We start from the raw sequence: 26,687 nt of genomic DNA, 5'->3' as shown, positions 1-26,687 counted from the left end.
TCATTACACACAGTGATTCAGTTACACGGTGGGCCATCACACTCACACCCTCACCTGTTCATTACACACAGTGATTCAGTTACACGGTGGGCCATCACACTCACACCCTTACCTGTTCATTACACACAGTGATTCAGTTACACGGTGGGCCATCACACTCACACCCTCACCTGTTCATTACACACAGTGATTCAGTTACACAGTGGGCCGTCACACTCACACCCTTACCTGTTCATTACACACAGTGATTCAGTTACACAGTGGGCCATCACACTCACACCCTCACCTGTTCATTACACACAGTGATTCAGTTACACAGTGGGCCATCACACTCACACCCTTACCTGTTCATTACACACAGTGATTCAGTTACACAGTGGGCCATCACACTCACACCCTCACCTGTTCATTACACACAGTGATTCAGTTACACAGTGGGCCATCACACTCACACCCTCACCTGTTCATTACACACAGTGATTCAGTTACACAGTGGGCCATCACACTCACACCCTTACCTGTTCATTACACACAGTGACTCAGTTACACGGTGGGCCATCACACACTCACCCTCACCTGTTCATTACACACAGTGATTCAGTTACACGGTGTGCCATCACACTCACACGCTCACCTGTTCATTACACACAGTGACTCAGTTACACAGTGTGCCATCACACTCACACCCTCACCTGTTCATTACACACAGTGATTCAGTTACACAGTGGGCCATCACACTCACACCCTCACCTGTTCATTACACACAGTGATTCAGTTACACAGTGGGCCGTCACACTCACACCCTTACCTGTTCATTACACACAGTGATTCAGTTACACAGTGTGCCATCACACTCACACCCTCACCTGTTCATTACACACAGTGATTCAGTTACACATTGGGCCATCACACTCACACCCTCACCTGTTCATTACACACAGTGATTCAGTTACACAGTGGGCCGTCACACTCACACCCTTACCTGTTCATTACACACAGTGATTCAGTTACACAGTGTGCCATCACACTCACACCCTCACCTGTTCATTACACACAGTGATTCAGTTACACATTGGGCCGTCACACTCACACCCTTACCTGTTCATTACACACAGTGATTCAGTTACACAGTGTGCCATCACACTCACACCCTCACCTGTTCATTACACACAGTGATTCAGTTACACATTGGGCCATCACACTCACACCCTCACCTGTTCATTACACACAGTGATTCAGTTCCACAGTGGGCCATCACACTCACACCCTCACCTGTTCATTACACACAGTGATTCAGTTACACAGTGGGCCATCACACTCACACCCTTACCTGTTCATTACACACAGTGACTCAGTTACACGGTGGGCCATCACACACTCACCCTCACCTGTTCATTACACACAGTGATTCAGTTACACGGTGTGCCATCACACTCACACCCTTACCTGTTCATTACACACAGTGATTCAGTTACACAGTGGGCCGTCACACTCTCACCCTCACCTGTTCATTACACACAGTGATTCAGTTACACGGTGTGCCATCACACTCACACCCTTACCTGTTCATTACACACAGTGATTCAGTTACACAGTGTGCCATCACACTCTCACCCTTACCTGTTCATTACACACAGTGATTCAGTTACACAGTGGGCCATCACACTCACACCCTTACCTGTTCATTACACACAGTGATTCAGTTGCACAGTGGGCCATCACACTCACACCCTCACCTGTTCATTACACACAGTGATTCAGTTACACAGTGGGCCATCACACTCACACCCTCACCTGTTCATTACACACAGTGATTCAGTTACACAGTGGGCTGTCACACTCACACCCTCACCTGTTCATTACACACAGTGATTCAGTTGCACAGTGTGCCATCACACTCACACCCTCACCTGTTCATTAGGCACAGTGATTCAGTTACACAGTGGGCCATCACACTCACACCCTCACCTGTTCATTACACACAGTGATTCAGTTACACAGTGGGCTGTCACACTCACACCCTCACCTGTTCATTACACACAGTGATTCAGTTGCACAGTGTGCCATCACACTCACACCCTCACCTGTTCATTACACACAGTGATTCAGTTACACAGTGGGCCATCACACTCACACCCTCACCTGTTCATTACACACAGTGATTCAGTTACACAGTGGGCCATCACACACTCACCCTCACCTGTTCATTACACACAGTGATTCAGTTACACAGTGGGCCATCACACACTCACCCTCACCTGTTCATTACACACAGTGATTCAGTTGCACAGTGTGCCGTCACACTCACACCCTTACCTGTTCATTACACACAGTGATTCAGTTACACAGTGGGCCATCACACTCACACCCTCACCTGTTCATTACACACAGTGATTCAGTTACACAGTGGGCCATCACACTCACACCCTCACCTGTTCATTACACACAGTGATTCAGTTACACAGTGGGCCATCACACTCACACCCTCACCTGTTCATTACACACTGTGATTCAGTTACACAGTGGGCCATCACACTCACACCCTTACCTGTTCATTACACACAGTGATTCAGTTACACAGTGGGCCATCACACTCACACCCTTACCTGTTCATTACACACAGTGATTCAGTTACACAGTGGGCCATCACACTCACACCCTCACCTGTTCATTACACACAGTGATTCAGTTACACAGTGGGCCATCACACTCACACCCTTACCTGTTCATTACGCACAGTGATTCAGTTCCACAGTGGGCCATCACACACTCACCCTCACCTGTTCATTACACACAGTGATTCAGTTACACAGTGGGCCATCACACACTCACCCTCACCTGTTCATTACACACAGTGATTCAGTTGCACAGTGTGCCGTCACACTCACACCCTCACCTGTTCATTACACACAGTGATTCAGTTACACAGTGTGCCATCACACTCTCACCCTCACCTGTTCATTACACACAGTGATTCAGTTACACAGTGTGCCATCACACTCTCACCCTCACCTGTTCATTACACACAGTGATTCAGTTACACAGTGGGCCATCACACTCACACCCTCACCTGTTCATTACACACAGTGATTCAGTTACACAGTGGGCCATCACACTCACACCCTCACCTGTTCATTACACACAGTGATTCAGTTACACGGTGTGCCATCACACTCACACCCTCACCTGTTCATAACACACAGTGATTCAGTTACACAGTGGGCCATCACACTCACACCCTCACCTGTTCATTACACACAGTGATTCAGTTCCACAGTGGGCCATCACACTCACACCCTCACCTGTTCATTACACACAGTGATTCAGTTGCACAGTGGGCCATCACACTCACACCCTCACCTGTTCATTACACACAGTGATTCAGTTACACAGTGGGCTGTCACACTCACACCCTCACCTGTTCATTACACACAGTGATTCAGTTGCACAGTGTGCCATCACACTCACACCCTCACCTGTTCATTACACACAGTGATTCAGTTACACGGTGTGCCATCACACTCACACCCTCACCTGTTCATAACACACAGTGATTCAGTTACACAGTGGGCCATCACACTCACACCCTCACCTGTTCATTACACACTGTGATTCAGTTACACAGTGGGCCATCACACTCACACCCTTACCTGTTCATTACACACAGTGATTCAGTTACACAGTGGGCCATCACACTCACACCCTTACCTGTTCATTACACACAGTGATTCAGTTCCACAGTGGGCCATCACACACTCACCCTCACCTGTTCATTACACACAGTGATTCAGTTACACAGTGGGCCATCACACACTCACCCTCACCTGTTCATTACACACAGTGATTCAGTTGCACAGTGTGCCGTCACACTCACACCCTTACCTGTTCATTACACACAGTGATTCAGTTACACAGTGGGCCATCACACTCACACCCTCACCTGTTCATTACACACAGTGATTCAGTTACACAGTGGGCCATCACACTCACACCCTCACCTGTTCATTACACACAGTGATTCAGTTACACAGTGGGCCATCACACTCACACCCTCACCTGTTCATTACACACTGTGATTCAGTTACACAGTGGGCCATCACACTCACACCCTCACCTGTTCATTACACACTGTGATTCAGTTACACAGTGGGCCATCACACTCACACCCTCACCTGTTCATTACACACAGTGATTCAGTTACACAGTGGGCCATCACACTCACACCCTTACCTGTTCATTACACACAGTGATTCAGTTACACAGTGGGCCATCACACTCACACCCTTACCTGTTCATTACACACAGTGATTCAGTTCCACAGTGGGCCATCACACACTCACCCTCACCTGTACATTACACACAGTGATTCAGTTCCACAGTGGGCCATCACACACTCACCCTTACCTGTTCATTACACACAGTGATTCAGTTGCACAGTGTGCCGTCACACTCACACCCTCACCTGTTCATTACACACAGTGATTCAGTTACACAGTGTGCCATCACACTCTCACCCTCACCTGTTCATTACACACAGTGATTCAGTTACACAGTGGGCCATCACACTCACACCCTCACCTGTTCATTACACACAGTGATTCAGTTACACAGTGGGCCATCACACTCACACCCTCACCTGTTCATTACACACAGTGATTCAGTTACACGGTGTGCCATCACACTCACACCCTCACCTGTTCATAACACACAGTGATTCAGTTACACAGTGGGCCATCACACTCACACCCTCACCTGTTCATTACACACTGTGATTCAGTTACACAGTGGGCCATCACACTCACACCCTTACCTGTTCATTACACACAGTGATTCAGTTACACAGTGGGCCATCACACTCACACCCTTACCTGTTCATTACACACAGTGATTCAGTTACACAGTGGGCCATCACACTCACACCCTCACCTGTTCATTACACACAGTGATTCAGTTACACAGTGGGCCATCACACTCACACCCTTACCTGTTCATTACACACAGTGATTCAGTTACACAGTGGGCCATCACACTCACACCCTTACCTGTTCATTACACACAGTGATTCAGTTACACAGTGTGCCATCACACTCACACCCTCACCTGTTCATTACACAGTGATTCAGTTACACAGTGGGCCATCACACTCACACCCTCACCTGTTCATTACACACAGTGATTCAGTTACACAGTGTGCCGTCACACTCACACCCTCACCTGTTCATTACACACAGTGATTCAGTTACACAGTGGGCCATCACACTCACACCCTTACCTGTTCATTACACACAGTGATTCAGTTACACAGTGGGCCATCACACTCACACCCTTACCTGTTCATTACACACAGTGATTCAGTTACACAGTGTGCCATCACACTCACACCCTCACCTGTTCATTACACACAGTGATTCAGTTACACAGTGGGCCATCACACTCACACCCTTACCTGTTCATTACACACAGTGATTCAGTTACACAGTGGGCCATCACACTCACACCCTTACCTGTTCATTACACACAGTGATTCAGTTACACAGTGGGCCATCACACTCACACCCTCACCTGTTCATTACACACAGTGATTCAGTTACACAGTGGGCCATCACACTCACACCCTTACCTGTTCATTACACACAGTGATTCAGTTACACAGTGGGCCATCACACTCACACCCTCACCTGTTCATTACACACAGTGATTCAGTTACACAGTGGGCCATCACACTCACACCCTCACCTGTTCATTACACACAGTGATTCAGTTACACAGTGGGCCATCACACTCACACCCTCACCTGTTCATTACACACAGCGATTCAGTTACACAGTGGGCCGTCACACTCACACCCTCACCTGTTCATTACACAGTGATTCAGTTACACAGTGGGCCATCACACTCACACCCTCACCTGTTCATTACACACAGTGATTCAGTTACACAGTGTGCCATCACACTCACACCCTCACCTGTTCATTACACACAGTGATTCAGTTACACAGTGGGCCATCACACTCACACCCTCACCTGTTCATTACACACAGTGATTCAGTTACACAGTGTGCCATCACACTCACACCCTCACCTGTTCATTACACAGTGATTCAGTTACACAGTGGGCCATCACACTCACACCCTTACCTGTTCATTACACACAGTGATTCAGTTACACAGTGGGCCGTCACACTCACACCCTTACCTGTTCATTACACACAGTGATTCAGTTACACGGTGGGCCGTCACACTCATGCCCTTACCTGAGTTGGACATGTCTTGGAAACGGGAAAGGTGGCAGTAGCACCCAACAGACTTCGAATACTGCCTATAGGGACAAAGAAAGAAAATGTTCGGCTGTCACAGCTTTTGACATGCTTTGTAGTTTCATCCATTCCCCTGCCAAAAACTACTACTCACCCCCCACCCAACCAACCTCTGCCCCAGCCCAACCACCACAATCCAGTCTCACCGTGCAGGCGGAGAGAGGGACGAGGGAGCGGCGGTGAGAGGGACGGGGGGAGTGGCGGTGAGAGGGATGGGGGAGTGGCGGTGAGAGGACGGGGGAGCGGCGGTGAGGGGGATGGGGGGAGTGGCGGTGAGAGGATCGGGGGGAGTGGCGGTGAGAGGGATGGGGGAGTGGCGGTGAGAGGACGGGGGAGCGGCGGTGAGGGGGATGGGGGGAGTGGCGGTGAGGGGGATGGGGGGAGTGGCGGTGAGGGGGATGGGGGGAGTGGCGGTGAGGGGGATGGGGGGAGTGGCGGTGAGGGGGACGGGGGAGCGGCGGTGAGGGGGGCGGGGGAGCGGCGGTGAGAGGGATGGGGGAGCGGCGGTGAGGGGGACGGGGGAGCGGCGGTGAGAGGACGGGGGAGCGGCGGTGAGGGGGATGGGGGGAGTGGCGGTGAGGGGGATGGGGGGAGTGGTGGTGAGGGGGACGGGGGAGTGGCGGTGAGGGGGACGGGGGAGCGGCGGTGAGAGGACGGGGGAGCGGCGGTGAGAGGACGGGGGAGCGGCGGTGAGGGGGACGGGGGGAGCGGTGGTGAGGGGGACGGGGGGAGCGGCGGTGAGGGGGACGGGGGAGCGGCGGTGAGGTGGACGGGGAGCGGCGGTGAGGGGCACGGGGGAGCGGCGGTGAGGGGGATGGGGGAGTGGCGGTGAGGGGGACAGGGGAGCGGCGGTGAGGGGGACGGGGGGAGTGGTGGGATGGTATGGTGGACGGAGGCATAGCAAGGAGACAATGCTAGGGGAGAGGGAAGAGACGGAAGAGTGTGCAATTGATGTGAGGCAGACCAAAAGAGAAAAGGATTTGAAAATAGGAGGGGAAGTGTGAGCCACGGGCAAAGACAGCAAAGTGGTATTGGCAGGGAAACACAGCAGAGTGCACTGGAAACAGAAACTGTCCCTGTCACCAAGAATATTAAAGAAATAAGATGGGACTTCCAAAAGGATAAGAGCACGTTTCTGATCAAGTCATCTTTCCCGTTGCAGTACCTGGAATTGGACCTTGTGCTGCAGAGGGCAGCAGCTGCTGCATCTGTTGCTGCCACTCAATCTCACTGGATGATTCACTCCCCAAGAACCTACAAAGCAGAGTGATCCCATCACTGCTGAGCAAAACAGGCAGTCAAAAATATCCAAAGAGCTTCAAGAAGTAACCAGCGCCCATAAAACATCAAACCACAGAACGGGCACAAACCATTCAGCCCATCAAGTCCACACTTGCTGCAAACCTGTGCCACGCTCCCTAACGGACTCTTCACTCAACACGTTCAGCTTCGCGAGAGCCAGTTCAGCACAAACACTGAAATGACATGCTGGGACAAGAAATAACCTCAGTGAGTCAGACAGCATTCACACAAAGCGAATTATAACTGTAAGAATGGTTATATTTTGGTCAGACAGTTTAAGGGTAACCCCCCTGCAGCAATGTAAAGGAAGTAAGGGTATGCACCCACCCCAACGTCTCTGTTCGACAGCCCAGCTAAAACTCCAATGCCTTCAAATGATGTGCGCCAAATGGCAAAGGCTGTGTCTAAATACTATCTGAGTCAAATCGAAAAAAAAACAGAGGTATTTAAGTTAGTTTTAGAAGCTGACAGGGTAGGAAGAGAGAAATTACTTTCTTCGATAAAGGATACCAAATCAACAAGGTGTAACTTTATAACTGCATATCCGACAAATGTCAGCATTAGGTAGCACAAAGAGCACAGCTCTCAAAGATGCATTCCATATTGTTATTAAAAACAAATTGCTGGAAAAACTCAGCAGGTCTGGCAGCACCTGTGGAGAGAGAACAGAGTTAACATTTGAAATCCAATTACCCTTCTTCAGAATCGTGTTCTTCAGCGACATAACTCTGCAGCAAGTCTCAAAGGTTACAGCGTCAGAGGTATTGAGGATGTAGTTTCAGCTGGAGGTTTTATTATCCTGGTCTCAGGGAGGCACGAGATAACCACCCCACTACACTTGCCATTTCCACAGCGAGAGCTGAAAGTGACTCAGTGTACATTACAATAGGAAAGACTTCTCTCTGACTGGGAAACAGATCATTATTTTGATGTTTTTTTGTGGAACATGCGGTGCTGAAATTGGATCCCAACGTGGAGCCCTACTTCCCCTTACTGTCCCTCCTCTACCATGGCACCCCACTGCAAGGGGGCCTTACCTAGAGCTGGCAATCCGTGCTCTTGATCACTACCATCAAGAATGACAAGGGCAGTAGGTACACCACAGCCTGCAAGTTCTCTTTCAAGCCGCCCACCATCCTGACTTGGGAACATACAGTCATTTTCTCCCCCTCACTGGGTCCAAGTTCTGGAAGTTCCTTCCCAAATGAACACCTATACTAAATGAATGACAGATTTCCTCAAAAGAGCTCACCACAGTCGTCTCAAGAGCAATTAGGGATGGGCAACAAATACTGGCCCAGTTAGGAAAGCCCATATCCCTGAATGCTTAAAAAAGGCTTCACTGTGGAAAAGGCTTAACAACTGACAAATCATGGCTCAAGTCAGATGGCAGATTCCGACATAAAGTGAAGGCAGGTTTGGATAGTTTACTTTTACCAAAGTAGCCTTTTAGAATTCTGGAATCCAGGCTGGGCAGCTAATTTCACAGCAGACTGACTGCGACTGCTTTCAAACTATCCACTGTCACATTCACTTCAAACCTTAAAGACTCGTTCTCAATGTAAGCCATGTTGTGGTCAGCATGTTCCAAATAATTTCACAGCATGACCGAAAGCGAAAAAGAGAAGGCAATAGTCACACAGCACGGAAACAGACCCTTTGCTCCAACCAGTCCATATTGACTACAATCCCAAACTAAACCAGTCCCAGCTGCACCTGCTCCCAGCTTATATCCCTCCAACCCTTTCCTATTCACGTACTTATCCAAATGTCTCTTATATGTTTTAACTACACCCATATACACCACTCCCTCTGGAAGTTCATGCCACACACTAACCACTGTATAAAAAAAAAATTATCTCTCGTATTCTTTTTAAAACCTTTTCCTCTCACCTTAAAAATACACCCTCTGGCCTTGAAATTCCCCATCCAAGGGAAAAGACACCTACCACTCACCGTACCTATGCCCCTCATGATTTTGTAAATGTTTATAAAATCACCTCACAACCTCCTACACTCCAGTGATAAAAGTCCCAGCCTGTCCAGCATCTCCCTATAACTCAAACCTTCCATTCCTGGCAACATTCTCGTAAATCTTTTCTGAATCGTCTCCAACTTAATGTGGTTCAGCCACATTTGGAATACTGTATACAGTTCTGGTCGCCATGTTAACCAAAAGAGATGTGGATGCTTTGGAGAGGGTGCAGAGGAGGTTCACCAGGATGCCTGATATGGATAGGGCTAGCTATGAGGAGAGGTTGAGTAGATTAGGATTATTTTTGTTGGAAATAAGGAGGTGGTTGACAGGGGACCTGATTGAGGTCTACAAAATCATGAGCGGTCTAGGCAGGGTGGATAGCAAGAAACTTCTTCCCAGAACGGGGGACTCAATTACTGGGAGTCACGAGTTCAAAGTGAGAGCAAAAAAGCTAGGGTATATATACGTGGAAAGCTCTTATTGCAGAGGGTGGGGGCCTGGAATGTATTGACAGTGGAGGTGGTAGGGGCGGCAACAATAGCTTCATTTAAGATGTATTGAGACAGATACATGAATGGGCAGAGAGCAAAGAGATACAGATCCTGAGGAAATAGGCGGCAGGTTTGGATAGATATGGATCGGCCTGTTCCTGTGCTGTCAGGTTCTTTGTTAACAATATCCTTCCTATAACAGGGCAACCAGAACTGGACACAGTGCTCCAGAAAAGGCCTCACCAATGTTTTATACAACCTCAACGTGACATCCCAACTCCTGGAGTCAAAGGTCTAAGCAATGAAGGAAAGTGCACAAAATGCCTTCCTAACCAAACTGTCTACCTGCGATGCAAACTTCAAAGAACCGTGTGCTTGAATCCCTGGTTCTCTCTGTTCTACAGAACTACCTGAGGCCCTACTTTTAATTGTACCAATCCTGTCCTTGTTGGTATTACCAAGAAGCAATACCTCACATTTATCCAAATTAAACTCCACCTGCCACTCCCCAGCCCATTGGCTCAACTGATCAAGATCCCTTTGTAATCTGAGGTAACCTTCGTCACTGTCCACTACACTATCAATTTTAGTGACATCCGCAAACTTACTAACCACATCTTCTATAATTTCATCTAAGGAAAAGGATAAATCTAGAGTTAAAAGATTATCCATGACAGCAAAGACCAAATAGACAAGGGTTCCTTTCTATGATAGGGAAGCCTGACGGTCAACATTCAAGAATCCAACTGAGATTTCAAGAGAAATTTCTTTAAGCAGTTTGACTGTAATCTGGAACTTGCTACTGCGTTGAGTAGTTGGTCTGAATTGCACAGACGCATTTAAGGGAAAGCTGGATAAACTCAGAAGAGAGAAGGAAAAGTTCTGATGAAAGGTCATTAAATCATGACTGGTGACGGTTTCTCTTTCCACAGGGAGTGCCAGATCTGCTGATTAAATCCATCAGCTTTTGGCTTCCTTGTGGGAGAATGAGAAGAAGTGACAATGGGGCAGGAAAGGATTACACAAGAAAGAAGGCATACATCCCAGCATGAGGTCACAGAACACAAAGACTTGTTTCTGAACTGTGAGGCTCGATGTGATTCGACAAGACAGGTAGGGATAATACAAACTTGCCTGACAAATTTTGCAGGTGGTACCGGACTCAGCTTTGCTCCAGAGGCACCAGGTCCTTGACTGTCACTCAAAGAGGACACTTCCTCCAGCTCGATTTTGACTTCAGCAGTCGGCATATCTTTGGGATGTGGAGTCTGGGCAGGTACCCTGGGGAAGTTGGGGAAAGACGGCAGGATGACTGGCAGTACAGATGGACGGAAGGAAGCCGGCGGGTGCATGGCCACCGCAGACTGCTGTGGCAAAGCAGTCGCAACGTGCGATGGCATCAGTACTGACGGGGCAGGTATTGATACCTGAGCTGGAAGGCAAGGCAAAACATTAACGGCAAGATCTTCAACACAGCATTATCATTATACTTTGATTCAAATTCATTCACAGGACGAGGGCGGTGCTGGCTGGGCATGCATTTATTGCCCGTCCCTAATTGCGCAAAGGACATGCCAGAGTCAACCACTTTGCTGCGGGTCTGGAGTCACATGTAGGCCAGACCAGGGAGCGATGGCAGTTTCTTTCCTTACAGGACTTTAGTGAACCAGATGGGGTTTTCGGATAATCGACAATGGATGCATGGTCACCATTTGCCTCTTAAGTCTATATTTTTATTAAATTCAAATTCCATCATCTGCCATGGTGGGATTTGAACCTGGTCCCCAAAACATTTCCTGGTTCTCTGGATTAACAGTCCAGAAATAATACCACTATGTCATCACTTCCCACAAGGTCATACCCCATGTCCCAGCAAGTACTTATCCCTCAAGAGACATCACCAAAAACAACGTGGTCTTCTTCATCAATGACTCTTTATGGGGCCTTCCCATGTGCAAATCAGCTGCCATGTTTTCTTCAGTGCAAAAGCAATGAGCCTCCAAATTTAGCCAATCAGTTGGTTTAGCGCAAAAAGGTATATATTATTCAGGATAACTAAAAATTCCCTGCTCCTCTTCAAAATAGAGCTGTAAGATTTTCCATATAAAAGGGCAAAAGTGGACCTGAACTTAACCCATCGTTATACAGACAGCCCTTCTGAGACAAACGGGACACAGATGCAATGGGACAAATATCTGGAGCTGGGATTGAACTATTCAGAAGTGAAAATCAATTATAGCTTTTCAAAGGGAATAAGACCCAGTGAACAGTTCTTTCAGAGAGTCAGCACAATTGCAAATAAGTAAAATGATGTTGTTTCACACTTAAAATTCTATGGTCGTGGGTATTTCGTCTGTAGGCTGTGGGTGTAACCGATACCTGGCTTGGGTTCTCTCTCCCCTTCAATGTGTGGGCAAACTGGTGATCTCACTGGTGACTTCATTCCAGGTATAGAGTTGAGCATATAGAACGGACATAGGAGACCATCTGTTGAAAGCAATATCAAGATTGGAGAAGGAGGGAAAGTCTTCTCATTGCCTGCAAAAAGAGAAAATGTATTTCATTTAAGGATGTTTTAAAACACCCAGCTGAACTGAAAACCAGTTTTAAAGGTCTGGTCAATTCTATGTTTGTTTCATTCAAAACTAAGTAAATGGATGCCACAGTGTATGCAATTATCAAATACTCTTACGAGCAGGGGACATGGCACTGTAATGGTGATATCGCTGGACTAGTACTCCACAAGAATGCTTTGGGGTCAGGGATTCAAACCCTCTCCTGGCAGGAGGTAGAATCTGAATTCAGTTAATAAGTCTTTGAAAGCTGTGGTTTGTAGTGGATGACCATGAAATTATCATCAATGGCAGTAAGCTTAGTCAGAGTGTTAAGAAGCAAAAAGAAAAGAGATGGTGATGTTTCGGGAGGGAATTCCAAAGCTCAGAGCCTTGACAATTGAAGGTATAGCTGCTAACTGGTGTAACACCTACACCGGAGTGGCTCAAAAGGCCAAGTTATCCAAGTAGAGACAGCAAAGGCTCAAGAGCTGGAGGAGATTGCAGAGGTACTGGGGGTACGCAGTCACTGAGGCACATCGAATAAAGATGCATCTTCTATGACAATGACAACTATTTTACACACCCTGCCAGATCATTTTCATTGCTGACAGAATATAATAAATTCACAAAGACAGTTCCAAGTGCAATGTGGACACAGGAATTTAGAAGATGCAAAACGAAGAACAATTTAAACTGATGGACTAAATTTTCTCTTCACATTGGTGTGTGTAAATGTTTGGGGTGGTGATAATTGCTCGCAGTGATGGATTACAGTCTGCTGCAGTGAGTGGTGCCAAGCAACAAAATCTTGAATTCCCCTTCCCTCGGCTTCACTTGGTGGAGGGGGCAATGCTCCCATCTGAAAGCTTGTGGTTTCAAATAAACCAGTGGGACGATATCCAGGTCTTGTGTGACTCCTGACCATTCCCACTACATTACTGTAGATCATCATCTGGTGCCCAGCCGTTCCTCCCCCTGAGAAGCTCTGGCTGGAGAGTAGGGAGCCAGGGCTCACCGACTATCGCTCTATGTGTCAACTTGGGAATGGCTGTTAGAGGGAAGAGGAATTACCCAGAAAGATAGTTAATCCACATATGGATTTTTCCGACAACTGACAATATTTCATGGTCATTATTAGACTACCTAATTCCAAATAAGTTTTCATTTTGAATTGAAATATCATGATCTGCCATGGCTCCCCACAGCATTCCCTGTGTCTCTGGATTACTAGTTCGGAACAATGCCTCTATCCGATAGTTCCCATGCCCCTGAATGGCTTTCTCCTGTGTCAGAGATACTGTAACCATGGCCGTTGTAGTCTTTACTTTTCAATGAGTTCCTCCCTTCAGTTCATGCTATGTTCCAATTGTTTATCCCACACCCCCATCCAACTCTGAGGAGACAACTTCCAATCAAAATGCAAAGCACCAACCAACTGGATGGAGCAGGGTCATCTCTAATACTTCACATTCCCTGAAATGCTAGTACAACGTTGGGCATTTAGACATAGACGGGGCCTTCCTTTGTGAATAATTGTAGATTAAACTTTCACTGCAGTTCACAGCCCTGGTAATTATACACCAGCGAGTTGAGTCACTCCCCTTCCACCAGCTGCTTCCATGCATATTCTGCACTCAACATTTAGAAACCTGTGTTGTTAGTAAGTGGGTGGGAATTTTCACCCCATCGGTTATTAGGTCCTCTCCAGAGACTGAAGCATTGTAACCACGGCAGAGGTTCAGATCAGAGCTTTGAAATTCTTAACAATGTTTTCAGGACTTTGCTGAAAAGCCCTGGCATAAGAGGTGAATTTGGAGAGTATCCCCAATTTTGGCCAAGTTCAAACCTTGGAAGCTTCTGGTCATCCAGTTCTGGGAAGGATATTGTTAAAGCTGGAGTAGATTCAGAAAAGATTTCCCAGGATGTTACTGGGTACGGAAGCTTAGAGTTCTACAGAAAGGCTTGATAGGCTGGGACCTTTTCCACTCGAGTGTAGGAAGTTGGGAGGTGTATGAAATGATGAGAGATACAGACAGAGCTAATGTTAGTTAATTTTTCCCTAGGATGAAGGATTTAAAAAAGAGATGAGGGGAAATGTTTTACACAGAGGGTGGCTTATATGTGGAATGAAAGTCCTGAGGAAGTGGTGGATGCAGGTAAAATCACAACATTTAAAAGATATTTGTATAAGTTCACGGATAGGAAAGGTTTGGAGGGATATGGACCAGGGAGCAAGCAAAAGGGACTAGCTTAGTTTGGGATTATGGTCGGCATGGACTGGTTGGACCGAAAGGTCTGTTTCCATGCTGCACGACTCTGTGACTGGTTTCATTATCTTTTAGTTTCTAACCCTGCTTCCCATGGAGAAGCGTAAACGCATTTGAAATAACAGGCCATCCAACCCACCCTGTAGTTCAGTTCTTTTTGGAATTACTTACTTAATATTTGTAAGTAATATGTCTTACAGCTTTAAGAGAACACAAACTTGTAGGTTAATGGAACACACGTACCCGAATCCCAAACAAGAACTTGAGGCATTTCTCTGTCCCCAACGTGCTGCCAGACTGGGTGAGTATTTCCTTCATTTATTTTTATTTCAGATCTCCAGCATCTGCTGCATTTTGCTTTGACATAACTGGTAAACCACACTACATCTTATTATCACAAATTGCACTTTGCAGGAACACACCACAACACAAAACTGGTTTGTATCTCATCTTGCTTTGGGGAACTTCAACTTCCCAAATATTGACTGGGAATACTATAGTGCAAGTACTTCAGATGGGTGCGTTTTTGTCCATTATGTGCAGGAGGGTTTTCTGACATGGTATGTAGACAGGCCAACAAAGGACAATACCATATTGGATTTGGTACTGGGTAATGAACCCAGCCAGTTGTTCGATTCAGAGGTAGGTGACCACAATTCAGTTATGTTTACTTCAGTGACGGAAAGGGATAGGTATACACCACAGGGCAAGAGTTACAGCTGGGGGAAAGGCAATTACGATGCAATTAGACAAGATTTAGGATGCATAGGATGGGGAAGAAAACTGCAGGGGATGGGCACAATAGAAATGCGGAGTTTATTCAAGAAACACCTACTGTGTGTCCTTGATAAGTATGTACCTGCCAGAGAGGGAGGAAATTGTCGAGCGCAAAAGCTGTGGTTTACTAAGGAAGTTGAATCAAGAGGAAGAAGCAGACTTATGTTAGGATGAGATGTGAAGGCTTAGTTAGGGTGATTAAGGGTTACAAGATAGCCAGGAAAGACCTAAAGAGAGAGTTAATACAAGTGAGGAAGGGACATGAGAAGTTGTTGTGGAATAGGATTGGAGAAAACCCTAAGGCTTTCTATAGGCATATAAGGGATAAAAGAATGACTACAGCAAGATTAGGGCCAATCAAGGACAGTAGTGGGAAGTTTTGTGTGGAGTCAGAGGAGATAGGAGAAGTGCTAAATGAATTTTTTTTGTCAGTATTCGCATTGATCTTTTCCAATGTTATAGAGGAGAATACTGAGGTATAGGCTACTAGACTAGATGGGATTGAGGTTCACAAGGAGGTGGTGTTAGCAATTCTGGAAAGTGTGAAAATAGACAAATGTCCAGGGCTGGATGGGATTTATCCTAGGGTTCTCTGGGAAGCCAGGGAGAGATTGCAGAGCTTTGGCTTTGATCTTTATGTCATCATTGTCTACAGGAATAGTGCCAAAAGACTAGACAATAGCAATTGTTGTTCCATTGTTCAAGAAGGGGAGTAGAGACGACCCTGGTAATTATACACCAGCGAGCCTTACTTCGGTTTTGGGTACAGTGTTGGAAAAAGTTATGAGAGATAGGATTTATAATCATCTAGAGAGGAATAAGCTGATTAGGGATAGTCAACACGATTTTGTGAAGGGTAGGTCATGCCTCACAAACCCTAGAGTTCTTTAAGAAGGTGACCAAACGGGTGGATGAGGGTAAAGCGGTTGATGCGTATATGGATCTCAGTAAGGCATTTGATAAGGTTCCCCATGGTAGGATACTGCACAAAATAGTGGTTTGGATCAGAAATTGACTAGCTGAAAGAAAACAAGGGTGGTGGTTGATGGGAAATGTTCATCCTGGCGTTCAGTTACTAGTGGTGTTTTGGGTCCACTGCTGTTTGTCATTTTTATAAATTACTTGGATGAGGGTGTAGAAAGATGGGTTAGCAAATTTGCGGATGACACTAAGGTCGGTGGAGTTTTGGACAGTGCCGAAGGATGTTCTCGGTTACAGAGGGACATAGATAAGATGCAGAGCTGGGCTGAGAGGTAGGAAATGGAGTTTTATGCGGAAAAGTGTGAAGTAATTCACTTTGGAAGGAGTAACAGGAATGCAGAGTACTGGGCTAATGGTAAGATTCTTGGTAGTGTAGATGAGCAGAGAGATCTCGTTGTCCATGTACATAAATCCCTGAAAGTTGCCACCCCAGTTGATAGGACTGTTAAGAAGGCATACGGTGTGTTGCCTTTTGTTAGTAGAGATATCGAGTTTTGGAACCATGAGGTCATGCAGCAGCTCTCGTGTGGCCGCACTTGGAGTATTGTATGCAGTTCTGATCACTGCATTATAGGAGGGATGTGGAAGTTTTGGAAAGGGTTCAGAGGAGATTTACTAGGACATTGGCGGGTATGGAGGGAAGGTCTTACGAGGAAAGGCTGAGGGACTTTAGTCTGTTTTTGTTAGAGAGAAGAAAGTTGAGAGGTGACTTAATTGAGAGATAGAAGATAATCAGAGGGTTAGATCGAGTGGACGGTGAGAGCTTTTTTCTGATGATGGTGATGACTAGCATGAGGGGACATAGCTGCAAATTGAGGGGTGATAGATATAGGACAGATGTCAGAGGTAGTTTCTTTACTCAGAGAGTAGTAGGGGCATGGAACACACTGCCTGCAACAGTAGTACACTCGTCAACTTTAAGGGCATTTAAATGGTCATAGGATAGGCACATGGACGAGAATGGACTGTTGTAGGTTAGATGGGCTTCAGATTGGTTTCATAGGGTGGTACAACATCGAGGGCTGTAGGGCCTGTACTGTGCTGTAATGTTGTGTGTTCCAACCTCCACAAAGTGCACCTCAATGGCATAGGTGCAAGCTCAGTCCCATCCCAGGGGACTTCAGAAAATCGAGGCTGGCCCACTCAGGACTGGAACTGAGGGAATGCAGCAATGTCAGAGGTGCCATCTTCTCAGGTTTGAGGTAAAAAGATCACTGCTTAGAATGGGTACAGTTTACCCCAGTGATCCCCATCCCTATCACATCTAGGGCTAACAACAGCTAACCATGCACGGATAAATACCATCATAAACATCTATTCATAAACCAAGAGTGAAAAGTTCACCTATGGCGATCGCTTGCTGATTGGTGATGTCAACACCAATACCAACTGGCATTGTGTCATCGCTATTGTCAGTCACAGGGAATTCTGCGCGGGCTGCATCCTCCAAGACCCAGACTTCCCAGTTGACCTGAACGAGAAGCAAAGAACATTCAGAGACTTGCAAAAAGTGTACAAGGGCAGCTCCCCACCACCCTCTCAAGGTACAAATAGGGACGGGCAATAAATGCTGGGTCCATCCAGCAATGACCACAAGTGATTTTTTAAAAAACACATCACAAGTAGAAGAGCCATTGTATCTCCTCTCGCTGCTGCATGATCTAATCCCTCGCAGCACTGCGTTCAAATCTCTTATCCCTCATGGTTCCATCAAACTTCCCTCAGCCACTCCATTTGGTGGTGAATTCCACATTCTCCTCATTTTCTTTGGCTAACAATGTCCTTTTGAATTCTCGATTGGATTTATTCAAAACTCATACATATGGCCCCTTGCTTTGGTTTTCCCAGGAAGTGAAAGCATTTCTCCTTGTCAACCCAACTAAATCACCTCACAATCTCAAAGACCGCCCTCCATCAGATAATCAACTTTTTCTTTTGAGCCCCAGCCTGTTTAGTCTTCCTTTGTCGGTGCAATGCAGCAGTACATGGTATCATCTCTTAACGTTTGTTACCAGCACCATTTCCAGTGTTTCAATATCAGGGAGATGGAAACTGATCACCCAATACAGCAGATGTGGTCGAGCCAAGGTTCAATATGAGTTTGACCTAACTCTTCTGTCTGGAGATGTGAACCCCAGTGCTTTGTTTAATGGTCTTGGTGACCAACATCCCTACCATTACAGCTTGTGCCTCTGTGCTCCCGGGATCAAGCGGCTACACTGGAACCACAATGGTCATGTTTTGGTGGTCTCATGGTAAAGTTACTGGATTAGTAATCCAGATCCCAAGCTAAAATTAGATTAGATTCTGTGCATTGTGTAAACAGGCCCTTCGCCCAACAAGTCCAGCGACCCTCCCAGTAACCCACTCAGACCCATTTCCCTCTGACTAATGCACCTAACACTGTGGGCAGTTTAGCATGGCCAATTCACCCTAACCTGCACATCTTTGGACTGTGGGAGGAAACCGGAGCACCCGGAGGAAACCCGCGCAGACACTGGGAGAATGTGCAAACTCCACGGAGACAGTCGCCCGAGGCTGGAATTGAACCTGGGTCCCTGGTGCTGAGAGTGGCAGGGATAACCACTGAGCCACCACGCCACCCGTAACCCTGGGGATAGAATTCAAATCCCACCACAGGAGTTAAAGGTCTTTGAAATCAGTTCCTAAAACAGGGCAGTAGGGTGGCTCAGTGGTTAGCACTGCCGCCTCACAGCAAGGGACCCAGGTTCGATTCCAGCCTCAGCTGACTGTGTGGAGTTTGCACATTCTCCCAGTGTCTGCGTGGGTTTCCTCTGGATGTTCCGGTTTCCTCCCACAATCTAAAGATGTGCAGGTCAGGTGAACTGGCCAAGTTAAATTGCCCATAGTGTTCCGAGATGTGTAGGTTAGGTGCATTAGTCAGCGGAAAATGTAGAGCAATGGAAATGGGTCTGGGTGGATTACTCTTCGGAGGATCGGTGTGGACGTGTTGGGCCGATGGGCCTGCTTCCACACCTTAGGGAGTCTCTGATTCTACAATTGAAGATAAAGCTCCTGTCAGTAATGGTGACCATGACAATGATTCTCGATTGATGTACTTTTCAGATGGAGAATCTGCCATCCTCACCTGGTCTGACCCACAAGTGGCTCCAGACCCACAGCACTACGGCTGATTCCTAACTGCCCTCTAACAGCTGATCAAGGTACTCAGCTCAAGGGCAATCCGAGATGAGCAGTAAAGGATGAAAAAACTAACTTATTTTATTGCCATGTGTATTTTACAGTAAGACTATAAAATACAGTGAAAAGCTTTCATTGGTTTTATGAGTGACACTCATCTCAAGAAGAGGTTTTTTAAAAAAATCCAGATCCTATTCATCGCTAATGTACAAATTACTTCAGTTAAAAAAAGCCTTTGGAAATCAGTGGTGTTACCTTATCGGGTTGCCGAGCAACAATGCTGACTTCAATTGATGCAGCTGAAGAGGCCAAGATAAGATCCCTGTAAATAGCACAGCATGAATTGGACACTGCAGTCAGTATTCACCTCAGAACCAAACCCAGCCCAATTCTAGACATTCAAGGCTAAAACAAAATCATCTTTTATTCTGCAAAATCTTTACCATGAAATGTTTTCACTGCTTTAGAGTGAGTTCATTTACAACAGAGATCTACACAGCAAACACATGTCAACTTGTTGAGAGGGCTCAGTAATCTGTTCACAATTTAACTGCAGGTGAGGTCAATGCAAAACCTTGAACAGCTTCTGTCAAATAGTTTTTTAAACAAGACGACTGCGTAATGCACTGGCCAAACGGACTGCAGACTAATCAAATAAAAGCAAAATGTTGCAGGTGCTACCAAAGTAGCACAGTCATTGGACTGGAAATGTTAATTCGGTTTATCTTTCCACAGATGCTGCCTGATTGGCAGAGTTTCTCCAGCACTGCATTTTGAAACACAGACCGGCCAAGTTTGGAAATGTATCTTATACAAGGGCTGCTCGATGTACTATCATTAACATGCCACTGGACCCTAACCAAACCCTTCACTTATAGAATACCTTTCACCATTTGAAGATGGCCCCACCACAAATCGGTTTACTGTCTAAGTACTGAATGTCGGACTGCAGCAGCCAATGTGCACAAGCAGCAAACTCCCACAAACCATGAACAATCACCAAATCCTGGGTGGCTCAGTGGCGAGCACTGCAACCTCACAGCGCCAGGGACCCAGGTTTGATTCCAGCCTTGGGTGACTGTATGGGGGGAGTTTGGACATTCTCCCCGTGTCTGCGTGGGTTTCCTCCGGGTGCTCTGGTTTCCTCCCACAGTCCAAAAGACGTGCAGGTTAGGTGAGTTGGTCATGCTAAATTGCCCGTAGTGTTCAGGGACGTGTAGGTTAGGTGCATTAGTTAGGGTAAATGTAGAGTGATAGGGACCCTCATTGGAGGGTCAGTATAGACTTATTGGCCAAATGGCCTGTTTCTATGTTGTAGGGATTCTATGAATCTGTTTGTGTTGTTGTTTGAGAGATGAATATTGGCCAGATCAGCAGGGGAGAGCTGCTCTTCTTCAAAGTGATGCCTTTATGTTTTACTGAGAGCGCAGGTCGGCAGCTCCAACTCTGCTGAGCCACATCAGTGCTAACAGTATCGGTCTGAATTCAGCACAAAGGCTCTCAAACAGAGCCAAATCCCAGGGCACTCTGGCTCTGAGGTGAGTGTACAGTATACTGCATCTTCTCTGGTTGCTCCCAACTTCAAACTCTGTCTAAGTACTGAATGTCGGACTGGACAGTGCTGAAGTGGATGAGTAACGTACAGACACAGGGTGATGCTCTGGGGAGGTGGGCCCCAATCCTACCATGGCAGCAGTGGAATCTGAAGTGAAGTAATTACTAAATTTAAAATTGTAAGCCAGTCATCAGTGATGGTGACCATGAAATTACTGTGGATTGCCGGAAAAAGCTGCCTGGTATCCTTCTAATATTCTTAAGGCAAGAATATCTTATCCAGTCTGGGTGACCTATCACTTCACATCGACAGTGACGTGGTTGACACATCATTGCTCTCTGAAAGTCTCTCAGTTTGGCGACCTTCCCAGGAATAGCCACGAGAGATGTGACAAACAACAGCCCCTTGCAAATTATTGCATTTCAGGTGATCATCTTTCAAAAGCTACAACTGAATCTGCCTCTAAGACATATTCAGGCAGGGCTTCCCAGTCGCTAACCACTCCACATGGGGAACACAATCATTCTCGACTCACCACTGGCTCCTTCTGCCAATCACTTTGATCTGTTGCCCTCCACTTCCTGACCCTTCCATCAATGGGAACAGTTTCTATCAGCTCTGTCCACTCCCCTCATGAACCTGAAGGCTGCTACCAAATCTCCTTTCCTCTTCTCCAATCTGTCCAGGAAACTGACCGCCTTTGTCCCCGTAACCATTCAGGCCAACCTTTTGTGTCCCGCCAGCACCTCTGTATCCTTCCTGACGCACGACGGCCAGAATTGGACACAATATTCCTGTTGCAACAGCCAGTGGTTTGCCACGTTTCAGCGTAACTTCCATATTTTGGTCCGCTTTGCTCTGTTTATGCTCAGGATTCGAAATTTGCTTATTACAGGGCGTTCTGGTGTAACACAACAGTTGTATTCCTCTGCAGCCTCGCACTATGGAAACCCGCTGTGGAAAATCACACTGCAGAAGCTCGCTAATAGAAAATCGCTAAACCTGCTCAGTGGAAAACTTGCGTTATCCAAACAACGTCCACAAATCGTCAACTGCGTTATAGCCAATTAGTGTTGATGAAACGCACATTACACCACAAACACCTTTACTGTGTTTCTCCCTTGTTCTTACCAAGGTAAGTCACTTCCGAGTTCTTTGCATAAGATTTCATTCCCTACACGCCCAGCCACTGTGAAGGAGCCTGGCTCCTCCTCAAGTCCCTTGTGATGCATGTCACCGTTCCCTGAGCTACCTGTACATGTTGATGCTGGGGGAATGATCAGAGCCAGGCTCTGCTGTCACGGCCCATTGATAAAACAAGTTGCACCTATCATGCCTGGAGGTCGAATCCAATCTGTCAGGTGTGACTTGTACTCTGAATCTTATCAATTCCACGTTCACCCAGTGCATTGTGAATGAAGGTTGTCCTCAACTTACCAAGACTCAAAGTAATGCAGGTAGTAGTGGTGCTGCCTCTCAGTTGATATCCCAAAGCACAGGTCGTTAAAGTTTAAGAACTGGTCCTCTCGTTTCTCATCCTTTTTCTGAAAAATAAAGCACACTCTCATTTCATCACCAATGGAAAAGGATTTATATATATTCACATTAAACTGTATTAGCAATAAATGGAGCCAACACTCAGCACTGTGAGATGCCAATGGTGACAATTTTTTAAAGAGAAGCTCTGCAGCAGCTTAACAGCCCTGTCTCTTTCTCAATAATCATTTCCTAAGGGAACAGGCCAACCTACTCTTTGACTTTGTTTATCAGGCCCACCACAGCGCTCGTTAACCTCGCAACAATGGCCTGATTCACACTGCTCTGTAGCATATTCTGTCAGGGTTTCCTCAATGGCATAGATGGTTCAAGAACAACTAAACTTATATTTACACAGCACATTTCAGAATAAGTACCTACAACAGCAGGTCAGAAAGTGGCAATTCTGAGTAAGTAACTCATTTCCCGAGTCCTCAAAGCCCGCCCACCATCTACAAGGTACAAGGTCTGGAGTGTGATGGGCTACTCCCCACTTGCCTGGACAGCCTGCACAGTTCCAACAATACTCAGGAAGCTCAACACTGCAGAAGCTGGAATCCCATCCACAGCCCTCAAAACTCATTCCTGTCACACTGATGCAGAACAGAAGCAGTGTGTACCAGCGACAAGGTGTAATGCAGCAACTCACGGCTCCTTTGGCAACACATTCCAAAGCTACCACCTGGACCACCAAGGAGCAAAGCAGGAGACAGCCAGAAACACGCCTGCAAGCCCCCCCCACATCAAACAGCATCATCACATGGATCTATTTCACCATTGCTTCAATGTCACTGGGTAAAAAGTCCTGGAAATCCCTTTCTAACCACGTTGTGGGAGTGTCTGGACAAAACAGACAGCAACAGTTCGGGAAAGCTTCTTACTTCCTGAATGCAGAGGTAGATGGAGGTGTACAAACCTCTGAGGGGCACAGTCAGTGTAGATGGGGAGAAACACTTGCCCTTCGTCCAGGGGTCAATAACAAGAGGACACAGTTTAAGGAGCAGGAAAACATTTCTCACCCAGTGGGGGTTAGGTTTCTGGAACTCACTGTCTAAAAGGGAGGTCGGGACAGGAACTCTCCAGATATTTAAGGGACGGCACAGTGGCTCAGGAGTTAGCACTACTGCCTCACAGCACCAGGGCCCCGGTTCAATTCCAGCCTCGGGCAACTATCTGTGTGGAATTTGCACGTTCTCCCCGTGTCTGCGTGGGTTTCCTCCCACAGTCCAAACATGTGGAGGTTAGGTGAATTGGCTATGTTAAATTGCCCGTAGTGTTCAGGGATGTGTAGGTTAGGTGCATTAGTCAGGGGTAAATGTAGAATAATAGGGTAGGGGAATGGGTCTGGGTGGGTAACTCTTCGGGGGGGTCAGTGTGGACTTGTTGGGCTGAAGGGCCTGTTTCCACACTGTAGGGATTCGATGATTCCAATTATTTAGATGAACACTTGAATGCCAAAGTATACATGGCTATGGTGCAAATTCTGAGTAAAACAGATGGATGCATGATGACAGGTGTGCACATGACGGGCCGAAGGGCCTCAGTCCATGCTGTTAAAAGCTCTGACTCCACAACTTTCACCAAGATGGTTAAAATGAGCAACAATGACTAGATCCCATCAAAAGATAAAGGATAAAATAATTCAGGATGGCCCAAAGTATTCCGTAGTTGATCAAGTACTTTGGAAATGTAGTCACCCGCAACCTATTTGTTCGATCGGTAGTTTCAGACCAGCAATCTGCGCTTGGTAGATGACAAGGTTTCTTTGAGGCATGAATATTGTCCGGGACTCTGCAGGGAAGGCCTGTGGAACTTCTCAGAGTGATGCCACATGAAAGAGCAGATCAGGCCTTCATTTGAAGCAAAAACAGCAACTGATGGAGAAACTCAGCAGGTCTGGACAGAAAGCACAGCCAACTGGAGAGAAAGCAGAGTCGACATTTCAAGTTTGATATAATCTTCATTAGAGTTTTGATGATAGGTCAGCAGACATGAAACAGAAACAACTGTGCTTTCTTCCCACAGACTTGCCAAGTTTTATGAGCAATTTGTGTTTTTGTCTCAGATCTCCAGCATCCACAGTTCTTGGTTTTATTTTAGCCTTCATTTAAAAGCTCACCTGATGGACTCCCCCAGGATAGCAAAGGAAGCATCAGTCAGGATGTTACACCTCATTCTCAAGAACAGGCCCTAACCCCACCATCTCTGACACTGTGCATTGTGAGCTGAGCTGAAGACCTACATTCACACAGCACTGTCAAACCAGTCAAGAGAGAGACTGTGTGTGCGCGCACACGAGCGAGCGAGAGAGAGAGATAGAGAGCGCGAAAACGTACATACGTGTGCGTGCCTGAGTGTGTGGGGGGGAGAGGGAGGGGTGGATATTAGAGGGTTGACACACGAGGCTGGTGTGAAAATCAAAGTGTGCACCTACCGCCAGGGAGACCATCACAAGCTCAGGAGGGCTTTCCAGTGATCCATCCGCAGCCACATAAACCACCGCAAAAACGTACGTGCTGATCCAACAGATATCCAACACTGCCAAAAGAAAATGACTTTAGGAATACAGAGGGATTGCCAGCACTACCGTCACACTCAAACCCCCTGTCAAAACAGGCCGGACACAGCAAGGTGTCAGCATTCCTATGCAGCAGCCCTGGGATTTAAAAGTGAACATTTAGTTTTTAATTGAAAGCACTACTCAGCCTACACCCAAACATAGAGCAGTTGTGTGTGTGGGGTGCAGCAGTGTACACAGTTCGACACAAAGTAAGTGCCCTGTTATGGGGAAGTTCCCACATTGTCTTTAATGGGGGAAGAGCGATGATTGCAACTGTGTTTCAACAATGGCACTTCTTGTCATTTTACCTCATGCTGACAGTAACTCCACCCTGCTGGCTGTACAGCACTCTGTCATGGTCACAGATGATGAGGAATCGCCTTTGAAATTCTGTGCTTGCTGTTCTGTGTCTACCCCTGGGAGGTCACGACCAGCAGCACACAGCAGAACTGCAAACACCCACCGACCGAACAACAGCAACCCAGAGAGGGTAGTGATCTGCCCATTGCCAGGATCCAGCCACATGGGAACTCCTCCCTCAGGCAGCAATTCAATAACTCTCCGATTTAGGGACACCTCATTGTGATGTTCAGTGGACAGCTTTCACCTTTGGATCAAGCATACAGCACAGTGGTCTCCCCTAAGGCTGGTTCTGCAAGGAACAGCTACCAATGTACAAATATGATCAATGACTTGTTCTGACCAGGTACATGAGGGTAAGCGGGATTGATATTATTGAATGGCAGGCTATGCCTTCCCCCTTAATATGCATAGTCACATGTATTTGAGTGGCCAATGTTATAGGCGGGTGGTAAAATTATATACAGTTCAAGAAGGTTCCTCAGCCTGAGGTGCAGTCCCAGGACAGAGAAGCAGAAGCTGGCCATTCAGCCCACTGAGTGTTCCAGTATTCAATGGCATTGTGGCTGATCTGATAATCCTCAACTCCACCTTTCGGACTTTTCCTCATAACTCATCGAATCATCGAACTTTTCCTCATCGAATCAGAGAACCCCTACAGCATGGAAACAGGCCCTACGGCCCAACAAGCCCACAGCAAACCTCCGAAGAGTAACCCAGCCAGACCCATTCATTCCCCTTGCCCTATATTTACCCCTAACCTAAACATTCCTGAACACTATGGGACAATTTAGTATGGCCAGTTCATCCTAACCTGCCCTGTGGGCTGTGTGAGGAAACCAGAGC

At 46.8% G+C, this 26,687-nt stretch overlaps 1 protein-coding gene across 5 annotated transcripts in view; it reads right to left on the bottom strand.

Moving 5' to 3' along the window:
- nup214 (nucleoporin 214) overlaps positions 1-26,687 on the bottom strand; it is a 188,923-nt gene that overhangs the window by 149,388 nt on the left and 12,848 nt on the right. For all 5 annotated transcript variants that reach the window (XR_015760678.1, XR_015760677.1, XR_015760679.1 and 2 more), the window contains exons 7-14: positions 25,356-25,459; positions 22,823-22,929; positions 20,086-20,152; positions 18,013-18,139; positions 12,468-12,626; positions 11,223-11,520; positions 7,483-7,571; positions 6,255-6,319 (exon numbers count right to left, since the gene is read on the bottom strand). Coding sequence is in view for 2 of the 5 variants with exons in the window: in XM_087998212.1 (XP_087854338.1) it covers positions 6,255-6,319; positions 7,483-7,571; positions 11,223-11,520; positions 12,468-12,626; positions 18,013-18,139; positions 20,086-20,152; positions 22,823-22,929; positions 25,356-25,459 (1,016 nt within the window). In the remaining 3 variants the exon portion in view is untranslated. The remainder of the gene's footprint in view (positions 1-6,254; positions 6,320-7,482; positions 7,572-11,222; positions 11,521-12,467; positions 12,627-18,012; positions 18,140-20,085; positions 20,153-22,822; positions 22,930-25,355; positions 25,460-26,687) is intronic.

This window comes from Chiloscyllium plagiosum, unplaced genomic scaffold (genome assembly GCF_037043375.1).
Source record: "Chiloscyllium plagiosum isolate Xiang-an unplaced genomic scaffold, Cpla_swu_hap1 HiC_scaffold_21, whole genome shotgun sequence".
Classification (NCBI taxonomy): Eukaryota; Metazoa; Chordata; class Chondrichthyes; order Orectolobiformes; family Hemiscylliidae; genus Chiloscyllium; species Chiloscyllium plagiosum.
Note: the sequence above shows the minus strand (reverse complement) of the source record. Positions and strands in the feature narration are given on the sequence as shown.